At 37.9% G+C, this 23,750-nt stretch overlaps 1 protein-coding gene across 5 annotated transcripts in view; it reads left to right on the top strand.

Annotated features, from left to right (window-relative positions):
• LOC138759279 (splicing factor U2AF 65 kDa subunit-like) overlaps nucleotides 1-23,750 on the top strand; it is a 49,482-nt gene that overhangs the window by 12,048 nt on the left and 13,684 nt on the right. For 3 of the 5 annotated variants that reach the window (XM_069929465.1, XM_069929464.1, XM_069929461.1), the window contains exons 2-7: nucleotides 12,163-12,349; nucleotides 13,792-13,895; nucleotides 14,019-14,170; nucleotides 19,650-19,766; nucleotides 20,405-20,588; nucleotides 22,160-22,239. In XM_069929465.1, coding sequence (XP_069785566.1) covers nucleotides 12,163-12,349; nucleotides 13,792-13,895; nucleotides 14,019-14,170; nucleotides 19,650-19,766; nucleotides 20,405-20,588; nucleotides 22,160-22,239 — 824 coding nt within the window. The remainder of the gene's footprint in view (nucleotides 1-12,162; nucleotides 12,350-13,791; nucleotides 13,896-14,018; nucleotides 14,171-19,649; nucleotides 19,767-20,404; nucleotides 20,589-22,159; nucleotides 22,240-23,750) is intronic. The other 2 variants (XM_069929463.1, XM_069929462.1) reach the window with 2 other exon arrangements.

Here is a 23,750-nt window from a genome sequence, read left to right as displayed (position 1 = left end):
TCCCTGCAGATCTCTGCTCCCTGGCATGCTTCTCGGCAACGTGCAATCCTTGGCTTAAAGGTTAGAGAGAAATATTATTTATTGAATATTTTATTTCTTATTTGTTAATGCTTCTTCTGGAAAGAGTTTAACCAAAACTATTATTAAACATTTATTTTAATAAGAAAAAGTTTAACATTACATATGTTGAGAGAAAACATGCAGATGTTGTTGAAAATTTTCAATAAATATTTAGTTCGGCCCTCGACTTAGTCCAAGTTTTTAATTTTGGCCCTCGGTGAATTTGAGTTTGACACCCCTGCTGTAAAGGAATGATTTTTTTTTTATTTTGAGAATCAATTTGTTGTCATGAACATCACAAAATTTGTTTTGTGGCAGTATTACAGGTGCAAATATTGCTATAACATTACTTTTAAAAATAAATAAATGCACAAAATGAGATAAAGTGAGGTGTTTGTGGTTCATTGTCTGTTCAGAAATCTGATGAGAGAGGGGAAGAAACTGTCCTTGGACAGCTGGGTGTTCATCTTCAGGTTTCTGTACCTCCTTCCTAATGATAGAAGTATGAAGAGGGCATGGCTGGGTGGTGAGGGGCTTTGAGGATAGAGGCATTTATGTCTATGTTTTGTATGAAGGCCCTGTGTTCAAACAAATGAATATTGGGGTCAGAATCTGAATGTTTTTCCATCCTTATTGATGTGGTTAATTTGTTTTTTTCTCTATTTATATTTGAGTTCACTTTTAATTGGGTTTCCTTGTAAACCTACCGAATTTTTCTGACTTTTTAAAGAATGTTTCAGTTTTTCCACTTTGTTTTTGTGGTTAGTTTCACAAACCGGTGTTCTGAATATCACAGAAGCTAAATTGTTCAGTTTTGCATTGAGTGAACTTGATGTTGCCTCCTGTTTTGGATGAAAAAAGCCAATAGGTGTACAACCAAAAAGTGCAATTACATCCTCCATTCATTCTGTTCTCAATTGTTGACCAATTATTCCCTTGAATGAATAGAGTTAAGCATCTAACATATCAAAAAGCAGTAGTATATTGGCTTTACACTGAGGATGCTTTCTTCTATGGCCTCTTGAAATGAGGCGATGTGGGCTTTGGGTACATTGCCCACAAGCAACTGAATGCTGCAGCTTTGCCAGAAACGCAGGTTCATTTCTACTTTGATTAACATTACCAATAGATCGTATTTATCAAAGCTCTATATTCCTGTTGCATCCAGACTTGAATGCAGGAGAACAATTAAACATTTAATGGGAAGAGGAGATTTAACATGAACCACAGTGAAAGACACCAGCAATGAAGGCAATAGCATTTGTACAGCTCTCCAGAGGAAGTAGCTAATGAATCAACCATCTTGGTTTCTTGCTTCAATCCCAAAACCAGTAGTGGAAGTTTGGAGCCAATTCAGTTTACTTGTGTATCTTCAATTGACTTGGTACACTGAATGCCACAGAATATGCAGGCCTTGAAGGGTGGTGGGGAATCCAGGTTTTGTACTGATAACGTGCTTCAGAACTGATCACACCACTGGACGTGTTCAGGTAGAGTTGTAACACTTGCCCCAAATTGACATTGCACAAAAAGAGCATGTACCTTTTCCAGAAAGAAATGGATTGAATCCAATCCAACTAAGTGCAGTTCTGTTAATCTGAATAATTATCAGCAAAATGATGGAAGATTTCAATGTTAGTTAAAACTCAGCTGGTCAAAACGTGTCCTTTATATAGCAAAGATAACGATACAGTACATAACCAGTGTCTTGGGCTTGTGAAATCTCAGTGGTCGTGCTGCATGGTGGAACTTATTTGTCAAGAAGCAGTTTGCTAATATTGTGACAAGAGTATTTAGAGGTGGTTTGGGAGGAATTGTTAGAGCAGCTTGCACACACACATTTTAAAACGGAATATTTGCAGGACTTTTGTAGAGTGCTTTTTGCAGGAGGCCACAAAGTCTCCACAGCAGCTTGCCTGGGAGAGCATGTGATCTTTGCAGGCAGAAGAAAAGAGTTTTGCAGTCCGTGAGGGAGGGTGTGAAACAGAGAGAGGAAACAGAAATCAATTCCAGAAGGACATGCTGGCAAACTTTGGAAGGCTGCCTGGTAAAAGGAGGAGATTGGCAATCTGAAAGGTGACCTGAAAGGAGGAGGATCATCTGGAGCACCCTGAAGGGGGCAAGTTTTGTTAGCAAGACTGATTGAGAAGGAATCAGTTGCAGATGACCTCCTGAGTGGTAACTATTTGCCTGTTGAGCACCAAAGACTGGTGAACTTTGTAAATGCTAACTTCTGTCCAGATCACAGTGAGATTGGACTGTGATCCAAAGAACTTTTCTAATCTTAAATATACATCACACACACCTGCGCTTAGTATTAGAGGGGGAATTAAGTAGTTGGGTAGGTTAGGTTTCTGTTTCCTTGTTCAAATATAATTAAAAACTACTTTTGTTTAAGCGACCCTGTGTTGTGGTGCAGATCTATTGCTGCTGGTTTTGGGGGTCCTCTGGACACTGTAACAATGTCATTTTAAATTCTGCAGTGGGCTTGTAACAACTTTAGTCTGATCAAAACATTGAATTCTAGAGAAGTAAGTCATTGCCCCTGGATGTCAGGATAATATTTTACTAAATATAGCAGAAGAACTCCAATTGAATTTGGTGGAAATAGAGTGCAAACCATCCATTAGGTGGAGTTTTCATCACAATTTTGGAAATCAGTAATTTCAATGAATTTGTATGCCTGGGGGCGGGGGGGGGGGGATCTTGTGCTGTAATACCATATAAGTGAGGAAATTACAGTGTCTGACTTTTTTTTCAATCTCCTTTGGCTAAAGGAATAGTGCCAGAGATTTAGAGGACTGCTGGCGTTTTATCATAGCTTGTCCTTTGTTTTATTGTGGTCAGGCGCACTGACCTCTTCCTTACTGAGGCCAGACATCAGCTCTCAGACACCTCTTGCCCTTTGAACAGGACCCCACCAAAAAAACCGCCACCATCTCTGACCTCATCACTTAGATCCACAAGCTTTGGTAGACCCATTGTTTCCACATGGTCCTGCCCTACTGAACTGGTGCCATCTTGCATCACTTCATTTTTCTGCCCTGGTCCAGACCTTCCCTACCTACTTCTGCAATACCTCACGTGCCCACCATTGTTTCACCAGTTTCCAATTCCTTGAAACGGCTGCCTTATTTTCACCATGTCCAGTCTATATACCTCCTTCAGTATAAGGCCTCAAAGGCCTTTGTTCTCAACAATAGATCAAGCCAGTCCCCCGCCACCACCACCCTTCTCTGCCTGACAGAACTTGTTCTTACCCTCAATAACCTCTTTAACTCATCCCACTTTCACTGTCAAAGGGGTTGCCATGGGTTCCAGTATTTGCCTGCCTTTTTGTTAGCTATAATGGAGAAATCCATACTACAAGTCTACACAGACAAGGCTCCTCAACTCTTCCTCTGCTTCATGGGTGACTACACTCATTCTGCCTCGTAAACCTGTGATGAGCTCTTCAACTTTATCCACTTGTTGCTAACTTTGCCCCTACCTCACATTCACTTGGTTTGGGAGGAGTCACGTGATGGAGTAGTGGCCAGTAGGAGAATACCAGCCCTCTCCAGAAAATAAGAAATAAAGTGAAGAAAATGCAAAGTTTAAGAAACACAAAACACAACAAATAAAAGATAAAGGTGTGGAGAAAAGAAAGAAAATGGCACCCAAGAAAGAAAAAGCAAAAACAATGGGGGAAAAAAAGAAGGAAAGACGCCAGAAGAGAAAGGAGAAGACCTTACCTGCATGAAGAGGGAGGGACCCACCGTGGAGAGAGGAGCCTGCTCCCCGAGGTTAGTGGCGACCCCGCAGTCGCGACCTCCCGACCGCGGGAATGCAAAAATGGCTCTCTGAGCCAAACAGAAGTGCACAACTGCGCACTCCAAGGAAAAGGAAAACAACGACGGGAGGGGGGACCAGCTGTGGAGTGAACTTATACAGCGCGACCAGCTGAGAGATACCTGACAGCAGGGGTCTCAGCTGGAAGAAGAGGAAAGCAACAGGAAAGGGAGTGATAAAGAAAAACAGCCACAGGAAGCCCAACAGATAACTAGCCCAGAAGAAGAGGACCAACAACAAGAAACCATGAAAAAAAACACCCAACAATCTGAGGCAAGCAGCTCAACAAGAAAGTCAGAAGAGACACAGATACAAGGAAGAGAAGTAGAAGTCACAGACACAGAAGAAGAGGAAGAAAAAGACCAAGCTCTGCACAGAGGAATGGAAGGTAAAATAAATGGACAGTATATAGATTTTTTTAAAATTTCAAGAACAAATGAAAGCATTAAAAGAATGGTTGACAATAGAATTTAGTGAAATGAAAAGAAAACTGAAAAGTACAGAAGAAAAAGTGAGTAGAATAGAGCTGGTCATGACAGAAATAAGGAAAAGATCAGAAAATGTGGAAGAACGAGAAATGGCTGTAGAATGACTTAAGAAGAAAATTGGAAGACACTGACAAAAAAGTTAGTCACAGGAGTTGTTAGCTCAGAAGATGGATATAATAGAAAACTATAGTAGGCAAAACAACATAAAGATAGTTGGCCTAAAGGAAGATGAAGAAGGCAAAAATATGAAAGAATTTATAAAAGAATGGATCCCAAAGGTTCTGGGAATGCCAGAAAGACAGGAAGGAATGGAAATAGAAAGGGCACACAGAACACTAGCCCCGAAACCACAGTCACAACAAAAACCAAGATCCATTTTAGTAGAATTTCTGAGATACACGACAAGAGAAAATATATTGGAGAGGGCAAGGAATAAAATTAGAGAAGATAAAAAACCATTGGAATACAAGGGTCAAAAAATATTTTTTTACCCAGACATAAGTTTTGAACTCCTAAAGAAGAGGAAGGAGTTTAACACAGCAAAATCGATCCTATGGAAAAAAGGCTATAAATTTATGGTAAGATATCCAGCGGTGCTTAAAATATTTATCCTGGGGGAGCAAAACAGACTGTTCTCGGATCCGGAGAAAGCACGAGAATTTGCAGAACGCCTGCAGGACAGAAGGAGAGATGAAGAGATGTAACAAGAATAAAGAATGATGACAAACTACATATAAAGATGTAAAAATAATGTATAAGTAAGAACTAAAGAAGGGAAAGAAAAGGGAAGTAAGGGAGAGGGGGAAAAAAGAAAAGGGGGAAATTTGTTAAATGGTTGGGTGGGAGAATAACAGTCACTGCGAAATCAATTGATGCTTGCAAGAGGGTTCACAATCCGAATGGAGAGGGGAGTTATGGTTGCCCACCAAGGGACAAGGGGCAACTTAGAGAGGTGGGGGGGGGACACTTGGGGTTAAGGGAATTTTAGATGTGGGAGTTGTTGAAGTCTTTTATGTTTTAGAAATGTTGTCATACATTGAGTTCAAAAAGGGAAAACTGATTGACTGACTGTGTACCAAAAATAGTAAAACTAGATCAAACTGGATTTATTAAGAAAAGACAAACAACGGACAATATCTGTAAGTTCATTAAATTAATCCATGCAGTACAAGGAAATAAGATGCCAACAGTGGCAGTTGCTTTAGATGCAGAGAAACCTTTGACAGAGTAGAATGGAATTATTTATTCAAAGTACTACAGAGGTTCAACCTACCAGAGAAATATATTAATTGGATTAAAGCATTATATAAGGGACCAATGGCGAAGGTGACAGTAAATGGATATGTATCGAACCAATTTAAATTAAGTAGGTCAACTAGGCAGGGATGTATGTCCACTATCTCCCTCACTGTTCGCTTTAGCAATAGAACCATTGGCAGAACTGATAAGGACAGAAAATAAAATAAAAGGAATAAAAATAAAAGAGAAGGAATATAAAATCAGTCTATTTGCAGATGACATCATAGTATACTTAACAGAACCAGAAATGTTAATAAAAGAACTACATAAGAAATGGAAGGAATATGGAGAAGTATCGGGGTACAAGATCAACGCAAATAAAAGTGAAGCGATGACAATGAATAATGTGGATTTCAGAGTTTAAGAAAGAATCACCATTTAAATGGCAACACAAGCAATCCGATACCTAGGTATTCGACAAGATAATAATCTAGGCCATCTATACAAATTCAATTATCGGCCATTAATGAAGAAATTACAGGATGATTTAGAACATTGGAAAGAATTGTCACTAGCACTGATAGGGAAGTTAAATAACATTAAAATGGGTCTTCCCAAGGATACAATACCTATTTCAATCGTGACCAATTCCCTTAACAGAGAAATTCTTCAATGAGCTAAAGAAAATAATAAGGAAATTCTTGTGGAAAGGGGGGGAAACCGAGGATAGCGCTAAATAAATTAACAGAATGGTACAAACAAGGGGGCTTACAGCTACCAAACTTTAAGAATTATTATAGAGCAGCACAATTAAGATACCTATCAGATTTTTATCAAACAAGGGAAAAACCAGATTGGAGCTCGATAAAATAGGGGAGAAGGTACCAGAACATATAAGTGGGATGAAAAGCTGGTGCAACATAGAAGTTCACCAGTAGTGCACCATCTGCTCAACATTTGGAAGAAGATTCACGTAGAAAGGAAAAAAACAAATTACCAACTACCAAAATTATTATTGACGCAAAATCAACTAATCCCTTTCATAATAGATAACCTTTCCTTTAGAGAATGGGAGCGAAAAGGGATCAAAAGAATAGAAAATTGTTTTTTGGGCAATAATTTATTATCTTTTGAACAAATGAAGTACAAATATGGTACAACTCACGGTACAATGTTTGCATACCACTAACTGAAAACCTACTTGATTGACAAATTGGGAAGCAGGCTGAGGTTACCACAAGGAAACAGCTTTGAATATGTGATTACAGACACACTGATAATTAAAAGTTTTATAACAAAGATGTACATCAAGCTGCAAAAGAAAGAGAACAATGAAATAAGCTGTAAACCCAACAAAAGTGGGAACAAGATCTAAACATAAAGATGAAAAATGGGAAAAGCTATGCTCCGGAACTATGAGAAATACAATAAACGAGGTTACGCATGATACAATATAACTGGTTACACAGGCTATACATCATGCCCCAAAAGTTAAATAAATGGGACCCAACAGTATCAGATAGATGTTTTTGCTGTAAGAAGGAAATGGGAACAACAGTACAAGCAATTTGGGCATGTGAGAAAGTGGAAAAGTTTTGGGAAGATCTAAATCAGGTATTAAATAAAATCACAAAAAGCAACATACCAAAAAATCCAGAGATCTTTCTTCTAAGTAATATAAGAAGTAAAGAACTTGGACTCGATTTGGATGGAGCACAAAAAAGATTTATTATGATAGCCTTAGCTGTAGCAAAAAAATGTATTGTCAACCTGGAAATTAGAAAATAGCCTGAGAATACAGCAATGGTACATAGAAATGAATAAATGTATTCCATTGGAAAAAATAACATATAATTTAAGAAATAACATCACAGTATTCGAACAAATTTGAGAACCGTACATGGAACACAACAGAGAGGGCCTGTTGTGGGCCTCCACCCCATAAAATGACAGAATGAGAAGAAGACGAAATGAACTGACCCAGTGTGTAAAAGTAGATGACACAATTTTCTTGTTTATTTTCATTGTGTGATGACATTGTTTAATGGGTTTATTATATTGTATATGTTGAACATTTAGTGGGTGGGGAGGGGGTGGGAAGGAAGGGAGGGGGGGAAGGAGAGAAAATGACACAGTGTATATTCAAGAGGGAAATGTTTGTGTGTATTTTGGTTAATATGGTTCATAGTGTGAAAATTTTTTTTAATTTAAAAACAAAGGGGGAAACAAATGAACAAATGGGGAAAAGGGGAAAGGTGGTGGTGAGGAAGCGGAAATGAAATGTAAACAGAGTATGAGATGGCCATGTTGAACTATATGACTAAAACATTAATGGAATACATAACCAAATTAAAAGGAAGAGACTGTTAAATTTACTGAAAAAAGAAAAAAATAGATATAGCATTCGTGCAGGAAACGCATCTAACTGAAGTGGAAAATAATAAATTAAGGAGAGACTGGGTAGGACACGTAACGGCAGCATCATATAATTCAAAAGCCAGAGGAGTAGCTATATTAATAAATAAAAATGTACCAATCAAATTAGAGGAGGAAATAATAGATCCAGCAGGGGGGTAAGTAATGATAAAGTGTCAGATATATTCAGAGCTCTGGAATTTGGTCAATATATATGCACCTAATGAAGAGGATCAAAAGTTTATGCAAGATATTTTTTTGAAGATTGTAGATACGCAGGGGAATATATTGATAGGAGGGGATTTTAACTTTGGACCCAAAGGTGGATAGAACTGGACAAAAGTTTAGCAAAAAGAATAAAGTAACCAAATTTATGGTTTAAATCAATGCAGGAAATGCAACTTTTGGATATACGGAGGAGGCAACACCCAAAGGAGAAGGAGTATTCGAGTAGACATAAAACATACTCAAGGATTGACCTGTTTCTGTTGTCAGCCCATATCCAAGGGAGAGTTAGGAAAACAGAATATAAAGCTAGATTGTTATCGGATCACTCACCCCTGTTATTAGCAATAGAACTGGAGGACACCCCACCAAGAACGTATAGATGGAGATTAAAATCCATGCTACTTAAAGACAGGAATTTAGAGAATTTATTGAACGCCAAATTAAAATGTACTTTGAAATAAATACGGAATCAGTGATGGACAAATTTATATTATGGGATGCAATGAAAGCGTTCATTAGAGGGCAGATAATAAGTTATGTAACTAAGATGAAAAAGGACTACAATCGGGAAATAGAACAGTTGGAAAGGGAAATAGTAAGTTCAGAAAAAGAACTAGCAACAAGGGAAGATATAACAAAAAAGAAGAGAATTGGCAGACAAGAAAATAAAATATGAAACATTACAGACGCACAAGGTAGAGAAGAACATAATGAAAATAAAGCAGAAGTATTATGAGCTAGGAGAAAAAATGCACAAAATATTAGCCTGGCAACTTAAAATGAAACAAGCTAAAAGAACTGTATTGGCATCAAGGAAAAAGGACAAACAAATTACATATAACCCAACAGAGATTAATGAAAACTTTAAGGAATTTTATGAACAATTATACCGAACTGAGAACAAGGGGAAAGATGATAAAACAGAGGAATTTTTAGCTAAAATTGAACTGCTGAAATAAAGAGGAGCAAAACAAATTGATAAAACTATTTGAAATAGAAGAAATACAGGATATATTAAAAAAGCTGCCAAACAATAAAACGCCTGGAGAGGATGGACTCCCAATAGAATTCTATAAAACATTTAAAGAGTTATTAATTCCTCTTCTCCTGGAAGTAATGAACCAGATAGAAGAAACACAAAACTTGCCAGATTCACGTAAAACAGCAATAATTACAGTAATACCAAAGACGGGGAAAGATTCACTAACACCAGCATCATATAGACCAATATCTCTACTTAATTCAGATTATAAGATAATAGCAAAACTATTAGCAAACAGATTGGCCGACTGTGTACCAAAAATAGTAAAACTAGATCAAATTAGATTTATTAAGAAAAGATGAACAACAGACGATGTCTATAAGTTCATTAATCCATGCAGTACAAGGAAATAACATGCCAACAGTGGCGGTTGCTTTAGATGCAGAGAAACCTTTGACAGAGTAGAATGGAATTATTTATTCAAAGTACTACAGAGGTTCAACCTACCAGAGAAATATATTAATTGGAATAAAGCATTATATAAGGGACCATTGGCGAAGGTGATAGCAAATGGATATGTATCGAACCGATTTAAATTAAGTAGGTCAACTAGGCAGGGATGTCCACTATCTCCCTCACTGTTCGCTTTAGCAATAGAACCATTGGCAGAACTGTTAAGAACAGAAAATAAAATAAAAGGGATAAAAATTAAGGAGGAGTATAAAATCAGTTTATTTGCAGATGACATCATAGTATACTTAACAGAACCAGAAATATCAATAAAAGAACTACATAAGAAATTGAAGGAATATGGAGAAGTATCGGGGTACAAGATCAATGCAAATAAAAGTGAAGCGATGCCAATGAATAATGCGGATTACACAGAGTTTAAAAAAGAATCACCATTTAAATGGCAAACACAAGCAATCTGATATCTAGGTATTAGATTAGATAATAATTTAGGCCATCTATACAAATTAAATTATCGGCCATTAATGGAGAAATTACAGGATGATTTAGAACATTGGAAAGAATTGTCACTAACACTGATAGGGAGGGTAAATTACATTAAAATGGGTTTCCCAAGGATACAATACCTATTTCAATCATTACCAATTCCCTTAACAGAGAAATTCTTCAATGAACTAAGGAGAATAATAAGGAAATTCTTATGGAAAGGGGGGAAATCCGAGGATAGCGCTAGATAAATTAACAGAATGGTACAAACAAGGTGGTTTGCAGCTACCAAACTTTAAAAATTATTATAAAGCAGCACAATTAAGGTATCTATTAGATCTTTATCAACAAGGGAAAAACCAGATTGAACCAAGATAGAGCTAGATAAAATAGGGGGGAAGGTACCAGAACATATACTTTATAAGTGGGATAAAAAACTGGTGCAATATAAAAGTTCACCAGTACTGCACCATTTACTCAACATATGGAAGAAGATTCATGTAGAAAGGAAAAAAAACAAATTACCAACTACCAAAATTATTATTGACACAAAATGTACTAATCCCTTTCACAATAGATAACCTTTCCTTTAGAGAATGGGAGAGAAAAGGAATTAAAAGAATAGAAAATTGTTTTGGGGGAAATAATTTATTAACATTTGAACAAGTGAAGTACAAATATGGTATACTCATGGTACCACCAACTGAAAACCTACTTAAAGGACAAATTGGGAAACAGAGTGAGATTACCAGAAGGAAGCAGCTTTGAATATGTGATTACAGAAACAACGATAATAAAAAGATTTGTAACAAACATGTACATCAAGCTGCATGAGAAGGAAAATGATGAAATAAGCTAAAAACCCAAACAAAAGTGGGAAAAGGATTTAAACTTAAAGATAAAAAATGAAACATGGGAAAAATTATGAAGGTGGGGGGGGGGGTGATAAAAGGGGAGAAAATGCCACTGTAGTTTTAAGAGGGAAATGTTTGTATGTATTTTGATGGATATGTTTCATAGTGTGAAAAATTTTTTTTAAATTAATGGTTCATTTCTGGCAATGCTCTCCCCTTATCTGATCTCACTATCTGACAACTCTCTACTGACATTCTTTTAACCAACTCCTACAGTTAACCTTGACTACACCTCTGCACCCCCGTCCCTGTAAGAATTCTGTTCTTTTTCCCTCAATTCCTCTGTCGCATCTCTCAGGATGAGGTGTTCCATTCTTCTGAGATGTCCTCCTTATTCAAAAAATTACTGGTTGTATATGTACACTTAGATGATAATAAATGAAAACTTGAACTTGATTTTGTATTTGTAACCTCTGAGTACGAGTGTAAATTTTGTCAAATTCCTCCTTGGTATTGCCTTTGGGGAATTTAATAAGACTTGTTTCTCTCACTTCCTTCCGATAAGAGGCATGTGCTTGAAGATGGAAAGGTGATTTCTTTTTAATTGTACTGATCCACCATTAGAAGTTTGGAGTTCTTTTTGTCACACTTGAAAATATCTTAGTCATTGTGGTAAGCCAAAGTTGAGAATTTTTTTATTTTAAAAATAATATATATTATTAACAGCACGGTAGAAGCCAGTTCTGGCCATCTAAATTCATGCTGCCCATTTACACCCAAATTAGTCTGTATGTTTTGGATGGTGGGAGGAAACTGGTGCACCCAGAGGAAACCCACGCAGACATGGGGAGGATGTGCAAACTCCTTACAGACAACATTGGATTTGAACCCATTTCTTTGGCTCTGTAATAGCTTCATGCTAACCGTGCCATCCTTGGATTTGCAAGTTTTAATTTGGATGGTTTCAAGTGGAACAATTGATACTAATTAAAATTTAGTTTCATTTTATGAGGTTATTTTAACTTTGGTGTTAGTAGATATGGAATAGCTTGCCTAATTTTAATCAGCTGATACCAACATCAGGATTCGCTATGATCCTTTCTTTTAGAACGAGAAAGAGAGCGTCACAAGAAGAAGAGTCGAAGCATCTCCAGAAGTAGAAGCCGGGATAAAAAACGGAGAAGTCGAAGCAGAGACAAACGTAGCCGCAGTGGCGACAAAAGAAGTAGAAGTCGAGGAGGGAGAAGTAGAAGCAGAGATAAGAGAAGCACTTCACGAGAACGAAAACGACACAGGTAATTGATTTTTAGAATGTTCATACATTTGCACCCAGAGAGTCTTCACAAAGATCAAGTGTTTTTAAACTACTTCACTCATTCTCCATAGTGAGAATAGGTGAAGGAATTTTGGTGTTGCCATTAGTTGAAGTGTTAGAGTGTGGTATCCAGAATGTTAATTCTGTCAAGAGACCAGACTTTCTGTTTGCCACCTGGAAAGCATTCTCTTCGAGTGGAATAACATTACACACAGCACCCTGCAAAAAACAAAAACTAATTGTATTCTTCAGTCAGTGCCAGTACAGAATGTTTCTTTAGATTTTACAGTTACATGGACACACCTAATTACTTAAGCATTCACTATGGCTGATCAGTGATTCCCTCCATTTTTCCTTCATTGCTGGTTTTTGTTTATACTTAACATCTCATGATAATATTGGTATCCACTTCTGGAACTATCTCAGGTAAAATTTAATGCTGTTGGGCAGTTTCTTGATTCTTCACATAAGTGTTTTGCAGCACCAAAGGGAACCATTTCAGCCCACCTTGTCTCCACATTTTTTGATAAACATATATATTTATATTTTTCTTCTTTCTTTTTCCCAACATACATCAAATGTGTTTTGTGTGGTGACGTGTTATCCTTGAGTTTAATGTCTCCAGGAACATTGCCAGTTACAAATCCTTACAAATTGAGAAGCAGGATTTATGTCAAATTTGTGAGACCTTTAACAGAATCCAACAGGTCTGATTTCTCAATTAGCAATAACCTTTGACAAAGTATAATGCACTAGTTCAAGAGCAACTGATGTATTGTCATACAGCCTAAAGTGGTTGCTTGAGGATGGATGAACCCAAATGGATACATATGAGTGTAGATAAGGTGAAGAAGTGATTAGAATTAATATAATTCCTTTTCAAAGGCCTTGCCTTTTGGCAAACATGGGAATGTCCTGAATAGAAGCTGTAAGTTGTATTCCAAGGGGTCACGAATGTGAGTTCAAAAGCGCTTCTGAGAAACTAAGATAACTGATAAAATGCTCAGATTACAGTAAGACATCCAAATTAAACAAATGGGCAATGGTCCTTTTTTTTTTTTGGAAACTTTGGAACATTTTATGTTTTGTATTTTGTAATCTTTTAAGGTACTTAGTTTCCTGAGATGCATGGAAGATGTGAGAAACAGATTGTGTAAAATTAAACATGGTTAATCCACATTTTTTAAAGGAAAAGTGCCAAATATGCAATTCTGTCAATGCATTACTTTTGTGCCTTTTGCTGATTCTTCAGGAGGCATTTGTACAAATTGTAGGATTACTTGGGGTCTCGCGAATTAAAGCACCATTTTTCTAATTCTGCAGTATAGACACTGTATTTCAAATGAATGATTGCTGTGTGATACAACTTCTGGTGTTAATAGTATCCCAGCGAGACTGAGTTTCCAAGTTTTGTTGTTACAGTCGGTCTCCTCGTCGTTCTCGTAGAAAGAAGCCATATAGATACTGGGATGTTCCTCCTCCGGGTTTTGAGCACATTACCCCAATGCAATACAAGGCAATGCAAGGTAAATTCTTCCAGTTTTTTAATGTCTGGCTCTCAGTAATGTCTGGCATTCACTGATGCTCTCAGTGAATGCAACCATGTTATACTAAAGGGAAGACTGTAATTTGCTTTGTTTTTTTTTTAGCTGCAGGTCAGATTCCAGCCACGGCCCTGTTGGCAACCTCTACGGTAGGCGGTGTGACGATCACACCAACGCAAGTTCCAATCATTGGGAGCCAGATGACGAGGCAAGCCAGGAGACTGTATGTTGGCAACATACCCTTTGGTGTAACAGAGGTAAGTGCAAATTTTCTAAATGATGTAATCCATCAGTCAAAATTTGTATATTTGCTAGATTGCTATTCTGCTTTTCTCATTCAACAGGTAAGCAAATAGAGTGATTTTGTTTTTAGAGTTAGGATGCTTTGTGACTTAGTATTTGAATTGAATCTAACAGCTGCACTGCTATTAATGATTGTTAAGCAAGAAAGCATTCCATTTATTTGGGACATCTTTGTCGTATTGGCACCGTGGCTATTGTAACTGAAGCAATTTGTGCACAGTAAACCAGAAATGAGATTGGAGAATCATATATATTGTACAGATGGTGATTGTTGTGCATGTGTGATGAGAACAAAGAACTATATAGCACAGGAAAAGGCCCTATGGCCCACCACGTCTGGTCCTATCTGGCTCTGCATCGTCTCGATCAGTGGTTCTCAACCTTTGACTTTCCACTCACAGACCACTTTAAGTATTCCCCATGCTATAGGCGCTCTGTGATTAGTAAGGGGTTGCTTGAGGTGGTCTGTGAGTGGAAAGAAAAAGTTTGAAGGCCAGTGTTTTAATTATACCTAATTGACTCGGTATATGTATGGTTTCACAGCCACTGATGTAAGGCTCACAGGCCTATCGTTTCTTGATTTGTCCCTTTTTCCCTTCTTTAATAGAGAAACAATGCTGGCTATTCTTCACTCCCCTGGGACCTCACCTATAACCAAAAAGGATTCAACACCCCAGACATCTTGTCTCTTGACAATTACCTGGGATAGATCATAGCAAATCCTGCAGACATGTCCACTTTAATGTTCTTCAGAAGACTCAACACCACCACCTTCTTGATATTAACATATCTTAGAATATCAGTATGCTCCTCCCTGATCCTGTTATCCCCTGTGTCCTTGGTGAATTCTAAAGCAAAATACTTACTTATTTTGCCTACTTCCTCTGGCTCCAAGCATAAATTCTCTCCTTTGTTCAATCCTCTCCATAGCTATGCTTTTGATTTTTAATTCATGTATAAAATGCCTTGGGATTCTTAGTCCTACTTGTTAAGGATTTTACATGACTCCTTTTCAATATCCTGATTCCCTGCTTAAGTTCTTTCCTGCTTACTTTATGTTTTTCAATGGCTCTGTGATATTTTAGCTTCCTAATCCTGGTATGTACTTTTTTTGTTGTTGACTAAATTTGCACTAATTCTCATCATAGAACTCTGCAGCACATAAGCAGAATCTTTGTCCCTTCTAGTCTGTTGCAAACTATTTTCTGCCTACTCCCATTGACCTGCATCCAGACTATACCCTTCTCATCTATTTTAATGCAAGGAGTATTGTAGGAAAGGTAGGTGAGCTTAGAATATGGATCATCGTGTGGCTGTTAGTGAGACTTGGTTGCAGGAGGGGCAGAAGTGGTAGTTCAATGTTCTGGGATTCTGTAGTTTTGGATGTAATAGAAGAGAGGGGGATGAAAGGGGGAGTGGTGGCATTGCTAGTCAGGGAAAATCTCACGGCAGTGCTCACACAGGACAGATTAGAGTACTTGTCTGCTGAATCCATATGGGTTGAATTGATGAAGAAGAAAGAGATCACTACATTAATGGGCATATATTATAGAGCACCCAATTGTCAGCTGGAATTGGAGGATCAAATTTGTAGAGAGATAGTAGACAGTTACAAAAAACAAAGTTGTATTAGTAGGTGATTTTCACTCACTGCATTTTGACTGGGACTCCTAAACTGTAAAAAGACTGGATGTGTTGGTTTGTCAAATGTGTTCAGAAAAGTTTCCTAAATCAATATACAGAGGACTCAATGGATCTCTTAATTCAGGACTAAACAGGGTACATGACCGAATTGAGTATGGAAGATGTTACGAGCCCAGAGGACCCCAAAACCCAGCAGCAATAGATATTCACCAAGACAAATGGTTATTTAAACAAGTTGCTTTTAGTTATCTTTATTATGAAAACAGAATCACACTTTAACTTATCACTATTCACTTAACTAACCTAACTTTACCCCCTTCTAATTCTAAGAGCATATGCATGTAAGTTCAGAAAAGTTCTGTGATTCATAGTCCAATCTCACTTCTTTTTCCTCCAGGTTTACTGGTTGCAGGCAATTCTTAGACTGTGCACAGAATTTAACATTTATAAAGTTCACCAGGCTTTGGTGCTTGAAAGGTAAATGGTTATCGCTCAGGAAGGTTCTTGTTGGTTTTCAGAGAGAGATTTGTTGTTCACTGGACACCCACAGCTGATTCCTTGTGTAACCAGCCACTTCAGCTTCTTGCCGAAAAAACTTGCTCCATCAGGGTTCTCAAGATGATAATGTGGCAGCCCTTCGCAACTCCCCCACAGGGCTTCACAAAATGCAGGACGAATGCGACGATCCAGCAGGCTGCACGAGGCCTGCGGTGCTGCCCTCCAAGTGGTCACAACCAAAAGAGCTTAACTGGCCTAGCAGGGAAAGCAGATCACAAACACACTAATCAGTGCTGAGAAGGTTTTGAAGATGCCCCTCAACTTGAGGATAAAAGCGGGGCTGTGAGCCCAATAAAGCTCAGTCTGGGCTCATCTGGGTTCGTGTCATTCTTTATATGAACAGCGTGTTCTTTCTGAGCTAACCTGCATGCAGCTATAATTTCTCCTATGCTATAGGCTCTTCAGAGCCATAGCTTGTAGCAGCTCGCTACAATAACCTCTTTCTTTCAGATCACCAGAGTTTCTTTTTGTTTCTCTTATTTCATGTGAAACATTATGCAGCCAGTCCTCTCCTCTTGTATGAACCACAAGGGCTTTGACCAGACTGAACTAAGCACTCACAACTCATCTTCCAAATGGGGTTTTTCCACAAGCTTACCAGCTTGTCCTGTTCCAGTCCCAGCTACTGCTGCTGACTGTAAAACTGCAGAACTGAATTCTCTCTCTCTCTCTCTCTCTCTCTCTCTCTCTCTCTCTCTCTCTCTCTCTCTCTCTGTGTGAGAAAAAGCCTGTTTTACTCTCTCTACTTGCAAAACCACATGACCCTTTTAGAACTGCAAGTTCCACTCCAGAAAGCCTGCGGGTCCAATGAGTTTTTTCATCTGTTGCACTCTCCAAAGCTTTTACAAAGGCTCTCGGAGCCGGACTGTCTGGCACGAGCAGAGGTCCAGTATTTTAAGATCTGTTTTAAAGTGTTTGTATGTGATATATACTTTAAAAACCTGCCCCAATCTATCTCCCAAAAACATACCTATATACAATAGAAACACAACATAATCTGTCACAAAGGGAACACTCTGTATTTAGTAGTCCTCTGGTTGGGATTTTAAATTGAAGCAAGGCCAATTTTCATGGTATCAGAAAGGATCTGATACATGTGGTTTGGGCAGGTTGTTTTCAGGCAGAGGTGTACTTGGTAAGTGAGAGTTTTTGTGTTCCTGGCAGAATTAAAGTCAAGACTAACAGGTGTAAGAAACTGGTTTTCGATAGATATTGAGGTCTTGTTAAGAAGAAGGAGGAGATGCATAGCAGGAATAGGCAGCAAGGAACAAATGAGGTATTTGAGGTGCATAAGAAATGCAAGAAAACACTTGAGAAAGTTATCAGTAGGGCTAAAAGAAGGTATGAGATGGCTCTGGCATGAGAAGGTGAAGAAAAATCCCACAGTCTAAAGGATAGCGAGGGACAAAGTTAGTCCTGTTCAAGACCAGAATATATGGAATCAAATTTTTTTAAGTTTTTTTTGCACCTGTATTTACTTGACAGATGAACATGGAGTCTATAGAAGTGAGGCAAAGCAACAGTGAGGCCATGAACCCTGTACAGATTACAGAGGTGGTGGTGCTCCAGCTTCATAAAATCTTGGTCTGGGCCTCTGTATACAGTTTTGATTACACTGGACAACAAAGTTTTTCAAAAGGTTTGCTTTCTGGAAAAAAAAAGTGGATTATGAAAGACAACTTCAAGCTGAACACAGATAATTTCAGATTTGCTGTATCATGTAGTGGATAGTGGAGGGTCAGGTGGTCTCTCTATCTGGAACCTGGTGAGATTGTGGAGGGTCCAAGTGCAAATGCAGAAAATAAATTTTCAATGATGTTGCACTTTATGGTTTTATATGGTTGAAGTAGATGTGAAATATAACAGGAAATCATAAAAATAGGTGATATCTAAAAGCAACGGTGCATGATAGGAAACTTTTACGGTGATTTTGTGATCAACAGCCCAAAATCCATAAAGTACACCCAAAAGTGTCATGAAGCAAATTCTTCATTGTCCAGTGTTGTTGGAGTGCAGAGAATTATTGTATGTGAGATTATGAGGGGCATAAATAAGGTCAACTGCAGCAAACCTTCCCATTTCAGAGGTAAATAAAACCCTAGGATATATGTTTGGGGGGAGGGGGGGAAGGAAGGGATTCGAAGGGGTCCTTCCTCACTGAAATAGCCTGGGTCGCTAACATTTTAACAAGTATCTGGATGAACATTGAATTGCTTAGTAGCCACAGAGGATGCTGGACTAAGTGCCAATCAATGGGGTTAATATTGGAAGGGTACCCTTAAATTGTAGGACTTTAATTCTGTTTTTTTTTAAATTTGGAGGAAGGATTCCATTGTCAAGCTATGCCTAGTACTTGGAAAGGGTGGTGCTGAAGAGGACAAATTTGGGAAATAAATGACAGATTCTTGAACCTTTTTAACTGACAGAGTAATTGACTGTGTTCATGTAGAAAGATAGTGACAAATACACAAAGAGTCAGGAAAGAGGATTGCTATTGCTTGGTTTTTTTTGGTGGGGGGGGGATACTGAATTGTATTGAGTAAAAAAAATTATACCATGGCCTTGATGACAAGGAGACTTTCTAGCTTAGTGGTGTTGACTTGATGCAGACCAGGATATCTTTAAGAATTTGATCTTGTGAGTTGGTCTTCATTTTATAAAAAAAATATTTTGCAGCTTAAGGGAGTATTGTGCAAACTTATCATCCTTGTTTGAAATACAACCATCATGGGACTGTGATTGTAAGCAGTTGAATAAAGCTGTCGTCTTTATCTCCAGGAAAAAAATTCTTCCATGGAATATTGTTATGCTGTTTCGTGTGATGATACCGAGTTTGTTAGAAGTTGGTCTTGAGTTTCTAGACAAGGGAATTTAAAAAAAAATTTTTTGTATTGTGGCGTACGTGAGCATTTTCCTTGTGTCACTTGCTGTCTGGAGAAATACTCCAGCACAAAAATATTCTTTTATTAGTTACAGCACTTGCTTTTTTTAAATATGAGGAACTGAAAATGGGATGAAAAGGATAGTTATTTTCATTACATTAACAGATAGGAACTTGTCCAAACAAGAACTGTCATTCATCCTGGAATTAGAAAAGTGTTTCGTAATTAGTACAAATGAATTTGGTAGAAAACTGATCTGCCATCGATTTTAACATCAAGCTGACAGCGTGTTAAATGTAGAAATTCATACTTGATTGGTGCACCTTTGAATAATCTTTGTATCCTTTAGGAAGCCATGGCAGACTTCTTTAATGCTCAGATGCGCCTTGCTGGATTATCGCAGGCTCCAGGGAACCCTGTGTTGGCTGTGCAGATCAATCAGGATAAAAATTTTGCTTTTCTTGAGGTAACCTCGTGTCTTCCATTCTATCCAATTATTTTTTTATCAGTATTTTGATTCCTTTGTTAATGCAGCTTAGTTAATTGAATGACAGAATATGGTTAAATGCTTTGTTTCCAAGAAAAGCTGTTGGATCTAAATGTGCACAGCTTTGAAGGACTCTGAGGACGTGTATGTTCAATTCTAGAATAAAAGATGCTAAATACTTGGATTTAGGGCAGTAACTTGGTACATTATGTATGCAGATTGATAGCTGGTGAAAATTTAATAGCTAATGAATCAAGTTAATGAAGTGTGTTCATTCTGCATATCTTCATAGAATCACTTATATACTTTCACGTAAGAATTCCAGTAGTTTACATCTCTGGTGGTTTATTGCTATGTTCCTCTAAAGAAAGTAGACAGGCAAACTGCCTCCAAAGCTCAGTGTTGGTTTTGAACAAGTTTTTTCATGGAATGGAATTGGGGCCTGGCTTGAATTGCCCTTTTTTTTCTTCTCTGGGAATTAAATTTGGCATTTTAAAAAAAACCAAGATTGATAATGCATTTCAGTGACATCAAAATGTCCAGTGTTTATCTAATTCTATTCAATGCTTTTTTTTTATTGTCATAGACTTCCTAATATTTTAATCTGGTTCTCTTAGTTCCGTTCAGTTGATGAAACTACACAAGCCATGGCATTCGACGGCATCATTTTCCAAGGTCAATCTTTGAAGATCCGACGTCCCCACGATTACCAACCTCTGCCAGGCATGTCTGAGCAACCTTCTTTCCATGTTCCAGGTCCGTCAAAAAATGCAACATCTGTGTGCTGGACTTCCTTTGCAGGTTTAAGTATACTGCATGTATCTGATGTAATGCCAGGACACCAAAATGTTATTTATATGAGCGATTTGTTGGCTAAAATGGAGAAAATCAATCGTACAAAACAAAATTAAACAATGCAGATACTGTCACAAACAATATGCAAGGAAAGTCAGTGTCAGAACCCGCAGAATTATAATTCCGTGGATGAAAATGTCGGTCGCTGTCTCCTCGAATGCATGGACATTCTGAGCTGCAACCTGAAAAGAGGAAAATTTTATGTTGGCATCAGGAATGACATTATTGGGTCGGGACATCTTGTACATTGCTCTTGTTGCAGCAGGTAACTTTGAATTTTTGGGGGGGGGTGGGGGGGGGGGTGTTGCATTTGCAGTGATTGATTCAAAATTGGATTATGCCTTTTGTACCGAGGCACCATTACAGGAGGCCATTGATTCAGCCAGTTTCCATTTTAGAAGATGGAATGCGGCAAATGGGAAACTCAAATGTCCAGAACACTAGCAGCACTGTGTTCCAATGAGTTGCTTGCTGTCTGACGTGGTCATGTATCATTATATCTTTAGCCAAGTCGTGAGGAAATTTCAATATTATTCAACTTGACCCCTGAATACTTGCATTTTATTGAATGATGTGAAATTACATCAAACAGATTCAGTAATATTAGTAAATGGGTTCAGATAATGTTAATTTTTAATGTAAAAGTTATTGGCTTCCAGTGGTTAAGATTTTAACAAAAACACACTATTATAGATTGTCTAATGGAGAGGGAGGGGGATGAGGGAAACGCTACTGAGAATTCACTTTCACTTTTGCTCCATTTTTTTCTTATTTTCATTAGAAATACATTTTTTTTCCTCTTTCTTCATTTTAATCTCTTTCCATTCTCATTGGTTCTTAATCCCTGCATCTGTTAAAGTTCACTCACTTGTGGATTTTGGAAACCTGCAGAGTCTTTATGTTCCGGTTTGGAGCAGCTGGCGCAGCAAGATTCTACGCCAGCCTGGGACCGTACACATGTTACTAGGGCCACATTCGCAATACTGTAAGTTAGAAGGTTTTTCCAGTTACGCTTCTGCTTTCCTCTGACCCATATGTGGCTTGCTTATGTTTCTTTTTTTTTACTTCCCAAAAAGGGGGTGAGTTCATTTCAGTTCCAACATGTACTTCCTAAGTGTTCCATGTTGATCTTTTTTCCCCTCGATGTTAAAACATAAATAAGGTCCCATTATCTGAACCCTTCTTTTATCCCCTCTCCAACTTAAGATGCACATCTTGTACCCCGTGGTTGGTTCCTGTACCAGTGATGGCTGACACAATCCACAAGCATATTTGCATTTGCAAGGTGAAGCCTTACTCTTCAATGATAGCACTTTACATCTCATTGCAGCATGTCTTCCTATTTACCAAGTAGTAGGGTGATAGAAATATTACAAATCCTTTGCCTACCATCCTTTACAAGGTAGATGATCTGTTTGAGCCTGATAGTGATTTTACTTAAGAGAGATTGTTGTTTTCGTTGCAGATTTTCGTTCAAGTTGTTTAAATTGCCACATTTGTTTCTCTTGTTTTTTTAGGTGTTGTCTCCACGGTGGTTCCCGATTCTCCGCACAAGCTATTCATTGGCGGTTTGCCCAATTACCTCAATGATGATCAGGTAGCTACGGATAAAACCCACTTGGAGAAAGCTGACTAGATTGTTCTGCTTTTACTCCTTTTTGATTTCATAGATCCAAAGCTGCCTTGATTTGTGTCATTGATCAAACGTGGCTGCTCTCTTGGTTATGTTGCATTTGGTTGACTATTCATGCAAGGAGTGTCAGCTTAACCCGATGCAAATTTTTGCTGACTTTTAAAAATCTGTTTTAAGGTTCATATTACCCTGTGTAAATGGACCATTCCTTCTCATGAGATTAACAGAAAATCTTTCTGGGAAAAACACGAAACAAGAGATGTCTGCTTTGTAGTAAAGAGAGGTGAATCAGATTGTCATTGCCTGTTTTGGTATCAATAATAGCACTTTTATTTGTTCTTTCTCCTCCTTATTCTCCCCCCCACCCTCTCCTGACTTCTTCCTTGAAATTTGTAAATGGGTGAAATTGCTTGTGTGAAAATATTGATCACATAAAATGGCTGAGAATTTGTACCCTCCCTATTCAACAGAATCAGCATTTTTGTTCAAGCAAATTTCACTGACTTCCTTTTTGCAGCGAGGGAAAAAGCAGCTCCGTCCGCTGAAGGGTGACAGAATGCCTTAACCATCCAGATCTACAATACCAGCACCACAAATGAAACAAGAAAGTGAAATCCATACTGTAGCAACATTACCAGCAGATAATTTGCATCTTTAGAGGGCCTTTCTCTCCCTTTGCAGGAATTTGCTTTATTTTATTCATTTAGGAATGTGGTTTAATTTGGCATTTCAATTTTGGTTGTAAAATAGAGTAGGTATTTTAAATTGTAAACTTTCAGCTGACCAAGTTGGCCCTTTTGTTTACAGTCGTAAATTTTTTTTGTTCTAGCCCCTTTTTCTTTTCACAGCAGTTCAGTTTTTACAGGTTTTTAGATTCCCAAACCGTTCGGCACTTAAAGGTGAGATGCAATTACAGTCAATTTCTTTACCTTATATGCACTTTTTGAATAAATTTGTGTAGTTCAAGCTTGGTTTTAAAATAAACTTGCCTTTGAAGGGTCATATCAAGTTGTTTTCCTAATTACAATTTTGTTTTGTTTGATCATTTAAATTAAAAGAACACAGCAGAGTAGACACGTGGCGGGGGCTGAAAATGAACAGTGAAATCCAGTTCCACACAGACCATAGCACTTTTTAAAATCATCATGCCTTTGATTTCAAGCAAGTTGCAAGTGTTTGCCCTACCTAGTCTGAGCTACAGCAAATAAATTGTACGTCATTTGATATTCCCCAATGATAGCTTCATGTATGCCTGAAAGATTTCTTTGCAAGTAAATTGAAAAGGGAAAGTGAAGCTACAACCATAAAGTTAGGTAAATTAATTATGGCGGATGGTTGTAAATCAATCATTTAAAAGTTGGTGAATTTGAAGCCTCTTCATTTAAATTCTGTCAAATGTTTTGATTGGCTGACGGAAAGCTGTGGATGGCTTTCGCTTCAAACAAAATTATGCTCTTCCTTTCTAACGTGTACTG

This window comes from Narcine bancroftii, chromosome 3 (genome assembly GCF_036971445.1).
Source record: "Narcine bancroftii isolate sNarBan1 chromosome 3, sNarBan1.hap1, whole genome shotgun sequence".
NCBI lineage: Eukaryota > Metazoa > Chordata > Chondrichthyes > Torpediniformes > Narcinidae > Narcine > Narcine bancroftii.
Note: the sequence above shows the minus strand (reverse complement) of the source record. Positions and strands in the feature narration are given on the sequence as shown.